Raw genomic sequence first — 10,548 nt, forward strand, 5'->3', positions numbered from 1 at the left:
TGTCTCACGTGTTCCTGTTCCTGTCCGTCCTCCACCCCTCGATTCGTCCATCGCACGGCTCATCTCCCGCTCCCTACTTCGGCGCGCAGGTTTCTCGGGCGGGCGTTCGGGCAGGGATCGGGACTGAAAGCGATGGGAATGAGCGGTGTTTGGCCCAGCCCGCATGCGGGCGCCATCCAGATGATCGTCTTGGGCGTCTCGATGCGCGGGCGCAGATGGCGATGTGTGGCACAAATGCCCGTTGGAAACGACGAGAGGGCGCATGGTCAGGGGTGTATAAGAGCGCAGGGTCGGGGGTGTATAAGAGTGCATGGACAGAGGTGTATAACGCTGTATAGACAGGTGTGTAAAACTGTATAGACGGGTGTGTAACGCTGTATAGACGGGCGCATGGTCACAGTCGTATAGAATCGTATAGATAAGCTCATTATCACAGTCTTATGCGCACGTCGTACAGATGGTCTTCTACACAGCAAGCGCCCGGGCACTCCGACACATTCCCTCATCGCACTCGCTCTTCGCGCTGCATCCTGCTCCCAGTTCTCAGCGTCTTCTACCACGCTCTGTGCGATGCTCCCAGGCTCTCTGCCTCTGCGAATTCTGCCTCTGCAAACTGGCTGTCAGCGACGAGGCAATCATTTGTCTCGCTCACCTTGTGCATGCCCACCTCCAGTCCCGCTACCCCTGTTTCTTGTCGGAATATCCTAGGACGTCCCCCCGCTAGTGTTCAGCAAATTGCCTGTGTTCCCGCAATTGCAGCTTCCTCGTACGGGCGCACTCGAGCCCTGCCCGGGCTGTCATATGCACAAAAGCGGTCAGAAGTGGTTTGTGCGCGAGCTCACTTTCTTCTTCACAGCTCACCTGCCACCACCGTGCGCCAGCGGAAGAACAAGACCGAGTCAGCATGCGAGCACGACGTGATGCGAGCAAGAACACGTACATTCAGTAGTGCGAATCGCCCTTCCCCGCGCACAGCACCACCACGTCCAGCACTGCCGTTCCCGCGCTCACCGTCAGGCCTGCCCGCTCCTCGGGCGACGCGACGCCGCGCACAGGAGCATCTATAAGTGGAGTTGGATCAGCGTTGGTGCATTCATGCGTGTGAGCTGCGCTGCGTACAAGGGCATGGGCGAGGTCATCCGCGAGCCGTACAAGGGCCGTGAGGACGATGATTGCCGCCACCAGCACCTGAGTTCGTCGCAGGGATATGCGCCTGCAGCCTCCTCTGCATGGTCGAACATGATCCCGAGCATGGCTTTGTACACATAGTGCTGAGCCGCGCCCGTGTCCGCGCCCTCGCCCACCTTGCCCGTAGAGGGCTGCTTGTGCAGGATGAGGAGCAGCTCCTAGATGAGGTCGACCAGGCGCATGCCTAGTGCGACACTCCACAGGAGGTCCAAGTTCGGCGCGTGCGCAGGGGACTGACGCTGGGGGCGTGGGTAAGGCCGCTGAGTGCCCACTTGCTGGCGTGCGGGCGCATATTGACGGCGCAGACGTTGGCGTGCTGGGCAAAGGGCTTGGAGACGAGATTGATGGTGAAGCTGTGCGGTGAGGATCTTCGCGGCGATGTCTGTGAGGGCAGACACATCTGCCGTGGGCTGATGGAGGAGGAGGCCGAGCGAGATGACCAGGGGATTGGAGGTGACCATGGGTTAGCGCAGGCACGGACCACAGGAGGAGTGCGCAGAGGGCACCTGAAGGGGGTCAGGTTCTTGACGCTGTCGGTAGAGACGCTGAAGAAGAACACGATCGGACATGATGGGACGCTGCCCACCATCAGCTGGGCAGAGCGCTGTGAGCAGCGGCTGGCGCAAGCACACGTCTGGGACGCACGATGTGGCTACAGAAGGCGTGAGCAGTGGAATCAGACTGTAGATGGGAGGGCGCGGGAGCAGAAGAGACAGATAGCACAGGAGTGACCATGACAAGCAGCACCAAGGGACAATGAACAAGATAGGATGAAAACCAGTGGGGGCGCATGCGATAGGGCTCAATGGAGGGACGCACCCACGACGAGGCGGTGCAAGACTGATGGAGGAGAGGTTAGATGCGATCGAGGAGAATAAAGATAGTGATCGGGTGTACGCACCTTTTTGCACGCCGATGTGCAGACAATACATGACCGCGCTCGGATGCTATGCGTGTGGATGGCTGAGGGGGAATGGGGAGGCTTCCAAAGATGGAAGCAGAGAGAGCAGGAGCAACCTGGGCGCAGCGCAGTTGGTTATAGAAAGTGTACTAGGAGAGGGTTCTGGTCTCTGTTATGTCAGCGTCGCCGTTGTTGATCGTAGTAGAAAGAAGCGAGGAGTCGTCATGGGTGGAGTCAGCAGCGGGGCTCGCACGGCTCACAGGGAGAAGTAGAGACATCGCACGGGATACCATAGCTACCAGTCTCCCATATATGCGGTTACGCCCATGTCAGGTGTCTCCGCATCGCGCGCTGATGTATAAGAACCAATCAACATGCCGGAGATGCTTGTGTCCGTGCTGATCGCATGCGTACCCTCGCAACGTCGCAATAGGTAATATCAGAATGCTGGCATATGGGAATGTAGGTACTAGGTACGGAACAATCACTGTAATCACATTCTCGTATTACTCCCAGTCATCGGCATCCTCAATCGTCTCGGCAAGCGACCGGGCATCAGATGAGAAATCCTCGATCGTTTCCAGAGCTGACGAGTTGCCATATTGGTCACCATCAACAATATCGAGATCCAGCCTGCGCCGTTTGCAAATTCGACTCTCGTCCTCATCAGCTGACTCTGTCCTGCTCTCGATATTCCCACCAGCAGCAGTATCTGCATCCGAGCCGGCATCAGAGTTTTCGATGATCAGTGCGCTTTTCGGGACCTTGTGACCCCGTCGCTTCTGCTTCATCGGCTCCCTCTTGTCAGCAAACACATGCGAGTGCCCGGCATCACTCCTTGTGTGTCGCCGAAGCTCGAGCCTGACAGGTCTCCTTGCCGGATCCAGAAGCTCAAACCGCATTTTGCCCGTTCGCCACTTTGTAAGCAGGTTGTCGAGGATGTCGCATCCCCCGATCTTGCTCAGGTTTGTGCGGGCAATGTCAGTTGGCCATCCTACGAGAGCAACACCATACGGCAGCTCAATTCGCTGGTGAAAGTCGACTGCAGTCCACGACATTTTGATGGATCGGTTGCCCGTAATCTCGCCTAGACAAGCATCAGATTGGTAAGTGAGCATGAGAAGCAAGAATACATACGGAGATCTTCGGTCATGACATCACGCAATGCACCTTTGAGTCGTCGATAGCGTGTTTTGTACAGCTGCCATGGCCGTGACAGTGGCTGCAGACGGTTCTTGCCAGTCATGAAGAACAGCCCAATGCGAGTCTACACAAAGTCTGAGGTCAGTAACAGAACAGTGTGAAGAACAACAAATGGTAGTACATTTTGCGGGCAGAAAGTGCGACTGTACAGAAATTGGCCATCAGTGAGCTTTCGGTTTATTTATGGCCAAGTCACATCTCTCGCTTGGTAGGTTATCTCATGGGCAGGTAAGTTTCCCGTTGTTTCACCATTTCACCGTCAACCAATAGGCAGTGCATGCGATTGCAAGGGCAGACAGGACATGGCAGACACGAGGGCAGTGACGTGTGCAGAGACGAGCGACTCGACTCGATGATGTACACAATGGCTGCGCCGCCCCTCCGTTCCGAGTTACTGTACATCCCTGCTGGGGTGCCTTACAGATGTTCTGGATGGGCTGCGCGCCGTCAGCAGGTGCGCGTCGACACATTACGCGTTGGTAGACAGTGGCAGTCCGTTTCAGCCCTGCGCCTATGCGCCGCATGCTCCCATGTTGCACATAAAATATATCTTACATTTGTGTGCGCATTTGTAGTAATGATGCTGCTGCTACAGGTACGCGCGACGGCATGGATAGTGCAAGTGTAGGAGACTGTGCGCACGCGCGCGCTCCATCTGCAACGCCGCCCACGCGGTTACTCACGGCTCATGCTGTCGTGGGCCGGGCGTGCATATAGAAAAGAAGATGGCGGGGGAGACATTGTGCAGAGCATGGGCATGAGCACAGGAGAGCGCAGACACAGATCCGGGGCACGCAGACCGACGCAGATGGTTTCGTGACAGTAGACTGAAGTGAGTCTTGTGCTATTCGACGTGTCCCGGCGATCACCCACCTCATTCGAATAGACATGCTGCAGCGCGCGGCTCAATGCGTTTGGCTGTGCACCCATCCTCTGTCTCGACTCGATAGTCTCCGCAACGGCTGCCGTGTGCCGCCCCTCTGCTCCAGGCTGCCATGTGTTCCTGCGGGGCGCCTCAAAGATGGTCTGAACGGGCTGCATGCGGTCCGCGGGTCCGCATCAGCACCTCACGCGTTGGTGGACGGTGCGGTGGACAGCGGCATGGATGGTCACACACGCTTCGGTGTCGCTCATGAAGATATATATTAGATTCAATTACACATGAGTGGTAATGCTGCTGCTGCTGTGGGCGCGCGCAACGGCTGAGTGCACAAGACGGCACAGGCAGCGCATCCTGACCGAGTGCAGGAGACTGCGCGCGCACATATCCCACCCCCAACGCTGCCCATGGCGTGAACACATCACATTGAGTAGGGTAGGATACGTACAGTAAACACCACCGTATGGCAGCTGGTTTCACCGTGCAGATTGACGATATTGTGTGCCCGCGTATGACGTTACAACGCTCTGCCGTAAGATGGCGGTTCATCTTTGGCGGATTCCGCGCCTTCCCGCACCGTCGTGACCACCAAGTCAGGAATTTGCACCAGGCTCACTGATGCGCTGTGATCGCGCGGTGCCGTACGAGTAGAGCGACGTGATTTTGCATCCGAAACATGGAGGCGCAGGCGGGGCTCTCCCGTCTGATTGGTTTTGATTGACGGACAGGCGTCGTCAGCCCCTCCTGTGGTCGGGATGTGCAAATCCGTGCCGCGATGACGTGAGCGTGGTGCTGTGCGTGTCGCCATTTGCCTTGTTTTCCTGACCGATGGCATCTGACCAGGTACAGAATGCCAATGCTGGATCTTCACACCGGGGCATCCTGCGCGTCGCTCTAGCACCCGACGCTGCGCGGATACGGGCGCGGCATCAATTGCACGGGGACACTGTGTGCGACACGGGCATCGCTACCGTAGCAATAAGGGTAACGGCCAATGTTGGAGTGTTGCAGCCGGTAGAGCCGGAGGGTGCACACGTCGGTGAGTGTGTCCGTCCATGTCAGGCAGGATGACCGCGCCCGGGTACACGGGTGGGGACGCGGCGATGTGTCGTCATGAATTCGGCTGAGTAATAGCTTAGCGACGCGGCGGCTGATGCGAGACAGGGGCCACCGCGCCTGGGTGGGGTGTCCAGGCAGCAGTCGTGGGAATGACGACGGGTCGGAAGAGTGTGCGAGGGATATAAAGGCAGGTGTGGTTAGACTGTTGATGACTCGGCTTCCGCTGTGCCAGGTTTCGTCTCGCCCGCCCGCTGTGCTAGGCTTCGTCTTGCCCACCCACTGTGCCAGGCTTCGTCTCGCCCGCCCGCTGTCCAGCACGGACGCCGATCTGGTAAGTGCCGTCATGTTGCAGAGTGATATATCGCGCCGCTCACTGTGTACGCCACTAGAGGTGTGCTGCAGGCGATTCCCCGGGGTAGCGCGTATCAGTCAATCTTGCGGGATGGTCTAGGTGACGGCTGGGGGACTGCACATACCAGGTACGTGGGGCGAGTGCTGCGCGCGCGTAACGATGGTGAGCTGACCGGGCTGACGATGTTCAGGGACGACGTCAATGAGGACCGTGAGCGCGTGGAGCCGTTGCCGCAGCTGGGTAGATTGAGCGAGGCAAGCGGTCAGCGGTAGGTCGTTGAGATCCAGTGGTTCGCGGGTGCGTGGAAGCTGACGGCCAGCCGGTCAGAATGTCGCATCCCACATCCGGGCCGACTGGTGAGTGACCCGCAATGGGCTTTTAATGTAGATGCTTACCGCAATGTGCGACGCGTAGGTGTTTGCGTCCCGCACGCCATGACGCACTCGATCGTGGCCGGGCCGTCTGCGCAACCGTTGTGTTTGTTCCAGGGAGGCGGCATATCGCTCAGACGCATCCAGCCCTTCCCACCGTGGGCTTACGTTGAGCCTTGACCGAGGGTGAGAGGCCGTGATTGGTACGGAACCGGATAATAATGCTGACGTCGTGTGCGTCGAGAGGGGATACGAGCGCGCGGGAGAAGCAGACGCGCTAGCAATTGAGAGTCCGCGATCACGCAACGAAGCTGAGGGGTGAGGTTAGCGGCAGATGCGCGGGGTGGGAAATGGGCAGATGGGCTGATGAGATTGATGGGAGATGATCGGGGGATGCAGGGCATACGCGGAGGGGGATCGGCAACTCACCCGGGCAGCTAATGAGTACAGACGCCTCACCGCTGGATCTGCTTCCTTCACAGCGCTGCCGTCGAACGAGAAGAGCGAGCGCGGCCGCAGCACGTGTGCCGGAATCTTGATCTGCGGGCAGCTGTGCGTGTGAGGGTGCGGATGAGGGCGATCATGAGTTTTACAACGCGCGTGTTGAAGCGGACATCTTACCCGCGTGCCCGCCGTCTGCACGTCATGGCTAGCTGGCTTACCCAAGTCGTCTGGCCGTGACGATGCGGACGACCCATGTCGTCGTCGCCGCAATGGGAGCGGGAGGATGCAGTCGTCGTCGGGGGCGGGCGTGAGATGACGCGGAACAGCGACGGCGCGCACGAGCTAGGTCCCTCGCCGTTGAGTTGTGCGCCCGGCGCACTTTGACGGCGCAGCCTATGCGCGGATAGTCCATGATGCGCGCACAGCGCTGGCTGCACGTAGGCGCGGTCGGGGGCAGTCGTCTAGATGCGCGGCAGTCGTGGGGCAAGCACGGCGAGGCGAGGTGGTTGATGGGCGAGTATCGGAAGCCATATGTCCGAGTAGATAGTCACCGGGCAGCTGAGTAGTTTACAGTGCACAATATGAATGTATCCTGTGAGGGAAATGACGGCAGTGGTGTCAGCGAGACGGCGCAAGACAGAGGCGAGACGCACGCACTAGATCGCCCCGCTGCTATGATGTAAGATGTGGGACCGGTGCAGTTTGATGACACAAGTGTTGCGGGGCTGAGCGCGCGCTGCGAGCTCCCCATGCTGCTCGGCGCGTGCGCGGGGGACTGAAGCTGGGGGTGCGGGTAAGGCTGCTGAGCGTCCACTTGCTGCCGTGCAGGGGCGCATTGACGGCGCAGGCGTTGGTGTGCTGTGGAAAGGGCTCGGAGACGAGCTTGACAGCGAAGCTGCGCGGCGAGGATGCTCGCGGCGATGTCCTTGAGGGCGGACGCGTCTGTCGTGGGCTGATGGTGGAGCAGGCTGAGCGAGATGACTGCGGGATCGGAGGTGACGATGTTGAACCAGCTGTGCGGGGCAGGTCAGCGCGGGCACGGACCGCAGGGGGAGTGCGCAGAGGGCACCTGAAGGGGGTCAGGTTCTCAACGCCGTCGGCAGAGATGCCGGAGATGAACGCGATCGGACGCGGGACGACGCCGCCCACCATGAGCTGGTACTGTGGGCAGAGCGCTGTGAGCAGCGGCTGGCGCGAGCACTCGACAGGGACGCACGATGTGGCTACAGAAGGTGTGAGTGGTGGAAACAGACTGTAGACGGGAGGGCGCGGCAGCGGAAGGGACAGATAGCACGGGTGCGACCATGACAAGCGGGGCCAAGGGACGATGGATAGAATAGGATGGAAACCAGTGGGGGCGCACGCGATAGGGCTCGAATGGAGGAACGCACCCACGGCAAGGCGGCGCAAGACCGATGGAGGAGAGGGTTAGACGCGATCGAGGAGAATGAAGATAGTGATCGGGTGTACGCACCTGCTTGCACGCCTCCGTGCAGACGATACACGACTGCGCTCAGATGCTTTGTGTCCGGATGGCTGAGGGAGGACGGGGAGGCTGCCAAAGACGGAAGCGGAGAGCGCAGGACCGACCTGGGCACAATGCGGTTGGTTATTGGGAGACGGATGTTGGGAGAGGGTGTTGAGGTGAGGTGCGCAGACAGTGTCGGTCTCCGATCGGTGATTATGTCAGCGTCGCCGTCGTTGGTCGTAGTACTTGCAGAGAGAGGCGAGGAGTCGTCGCAAGAACGGCGGGGCTCCCACGGCCAACCGTCAGCGCCAGATCGCCGACGTCCCCCCCAGCTGACGTCATATACGCGACAGCCCATGTCTCCCACTGTATCGCACTTGAAGCGCCGGTCTGCCGGCACCTCGACTGCCAACGGAGTCGACCACTTCCAACAGTGCCCCATGCTGACTCCACTCAAGCCCCCTCACCTCCTGCGACCTCCGATGGCGACACTGGTTCAATCCTGGGTCTGCATCCCCGTCCGATCGACGTCCTACCGCTCCCGTCCTTCCCGGGCGTCGTTCGTCATACACCCGTTCTCTCGCAGACTCTCCCGCCTTTTTGCATCATGTCGCCTCCATCGGTCAGCCTCCTCGCATATGACGCGTATCGCTCCCAAACGCTTTGCCAGCATCCTCTCATTGACGCATCACCCATGCCCGATCCGTGCAACCCCCACTCATCCCCCCACGGCGCAGTCGCGTGATGCGCGAGCACAGCGATGGCTTTGCGAGGAAGCCGTCTGCTGCGGATCTCCTTTCACGATGGTGGGTGATAGTGACCGTGAGGAAACACAGCGCAAAGGATGATTGAACCACGCTATCACAGACGCACTTCATGCCGAGTCTGCGCTATATCATACGACGATACTCTGGTTTCGCGTGTGGGCGTTCGGGCAGGGATCGGCACTGAAAGCGGTGTTTGGCCCAGCCAGCATGCGGGGATCTACGTACCGAAGGGACGGCGGGAGCACCGTGCGCGTCTGGTATGGCGACCGCGTCCTGCGCGACCGTGTCCTGTCGCACGACGGGTGCACAGCTTGCACTGTCTCGCACTGCAAGCGCCTGTCTGGCCAGGGCCTGCCCGCACAGCGGCTGCCAGCAGAGTCGACTATGGTGCCCCATGATGGCTCTGTTCGAGCAGCCCTGCCTCCTACGATCGCCGGTGGTGAGGCTTGACAATGCTGCGTATGGCTCCCTCCACCCAACGCATGTCCTATGGCCCTCGCGCGTCGTGCATCTCTCGCGAATCCCTCCCGCATTTCGCATCCATTCGTCCTCATCGGCCTGCCACCTCGCATATGGCATATGACGTGCTCGCCGACCACTGACAGCATCCTCGCGTCCACGCATCGCCCACCCCCGATCCGTGCAGCCCCCGCCACCACACCGGTGGCGGCGTCTCGTGATGCGCGATGACTCTGCGGAAACCTTCCTGCTGGGGTTTTATTTTTCACGGATGTTGGTCAGGAATACCGTCCGTTCGTGCACGACTACACAGCGCGAGGGAGGGCCGGATCACGCTATCCCTGGCTTGCACGCTTGATGCGGGTCCGCGCCGCATCGCGTGAGGGTAGTTGGACATCCTCTGTCACCTCCTTGCCTCGGACGCACTTGCGACAGACGCCCCGGGCAGCCAGCGGGGCGTGATCTACGTCCTTGGCTTTTTTTGCTCTCGTGTAAGCAGGTCTGCAAACCCTATGTCCGACGGCGGGCATCTGGAGTCGTTGCGTGGCCTCTTGGCCGACTCTAGGGCTACTCCACATAGCTGGGCACGATGCAGGTTCGCGTCCGTCTGCTTTTCCACCTTGAGCGACGAGCGACGTGTATGTGCATTTCAGGCTCCTCCTGCCGAAGCATGGCGTACGTTGTATCATATTAACCTTCGTACACCTGCCGTGTTCTCCATGCTCCCATACACTGTGAACGATCCCGCATTGCAACACTACTCCCTCTCCGGCGGTCAGCCGCCCACAGGTACCCCGAGTCCTGCAGATGACTAGCAAGCAAGCCCCGACAGCCTCATCTCATCGGCGTACCATCCAGTCGCACAGGCCCCACCACGAACCCGTGTCAAGAATCGAAAGCAAACGCCCATCCGAAGCCCATGTCGAGGCGTGTTGCGCCGTTGCAGATGGAGACGGCACTCGGGGCTTCCTGTGGGTCCTCCATCCTTCGTCCGCCATCGCGCTGACGCACATACGGCGCACCCGCACCCGCACCCGCACCCACGCTCGCTGCCGCTATCCTGTTTCCTCGCGCGGGGCGCCCTGAGACACACTCGCTTCCACCGGAGCGGACCGCGTGCGCTCTCTCCGACCCACCGCGCCGTGCGCCCCGGCCAGTTGTGGAGGGGGCGCCCTGCCTCTGCGCCCAGCCAGACATGTAGGACTGACTGCGCATGCGCCGGGGAGCGCCCCCCGCCGTGTGCGCCTGTCCCTGCACAACCCTTGCGGCTAGGCTCAGCTTGGGCCGACGTCTGTGCTCGGAGGTCAAACTCCGTTCATGACATAGTCGGTAAGACGGCGCTGGTATCGGAAGTATGTCTCACGTGTTCCTGTTCCTGTCCGTCCTCCACCCCTCGATTCGTCCATCGCACGGCTCATCTCCCGCTCCCTACTTCGGCGCGCAGGTTTCTCGGGCG

At 60.1% G+C, this 10,548-nt stretch overlaps 3 protein-coding genes across 3 annotated transcripts; all 3 read right to left on the minus strand.

The window, feature by feature from the left end:
• Window positions 1-720: 720 nt before the first annotated feature.
• On the minus strand, window positions 721-1,923 carry POSPLADRAFT_1056474 (hypothetical protein; the record flags this gene model as incomplete). Its single annotated transcript, XM_024480778.1, has 5 exons — window positions 721-785; window positions 862-1,061; window positions 1,120-1,346; window positions 1,427-1,780; window positions 1,834-1,923. 5 exons carry the CDS (start codon window positions 1,921-1,923, stop codon window positions 721-723), a joined length of 936 nt encoding a protein of 311 aa, XP_024339912.1.
• Window positions 1,924-2,595: 672 nt separating this feature from the next.
• POSPLADRAFT_1142144 (hypothetical protein) lies at window positions 2,596-3,335 on the minus strand (the record flags this gene model as incomplete). Its single annotated transcript, XM_024485390.1, has 2 exons — window positions 2,596-3,176; window positions 3,227-3,335. 2 exons carry the CDS (start codon window positions 3,333-3,335, stop codon window positions 2,596-2,598), a joined length of 690 nt encoding a protein of 229 aa, XP_024339913.1.
• Window positions 3,336-5,974: 2,639 nt separating this feature from the next.
• Window positions 5,975-9,029, minus strand: POSPLADRAFT_1141434 (hypothetical protein; the record flags this gene model as incomplete). The annotated part of the gene is made up of 9 exons (XM_024485302.1): window positions 5,975-6,045; window positions 6,123-6,231; window positions 6,384-6,494; window positions 6,778-6,859; window positions 7,052-7,411; window positions 7,468-7,621; window positions 7,873-7,934; window positions 8,740-8,756; window positions 8,859-9,029. 9 exons carry the CDS (start codon window positions 9,027-9,029, stop codon window positions 5,975-5,977), a joined length of 1,137 nt encoding a protein of 378 aa, XP_024339914.1.
• Window positions 9,030-10,548: the final 1,519 nt, after the last annotated feature.

This window comes from Postia placenta (genome assembly GCF_002117355.1).
Source record: "Postia placenta MAD-698-R-SB12 unplaced genomic scaffold POSPLAscaffold_6, whole genome shotgun sequence".
Lineage (NCBI taxonomy): Eukaryota > Fungi > Basidiomycota > Agaricomycetes > Polyporales > Adustoporiaceae > Rhodonia > Rhodonia placenta.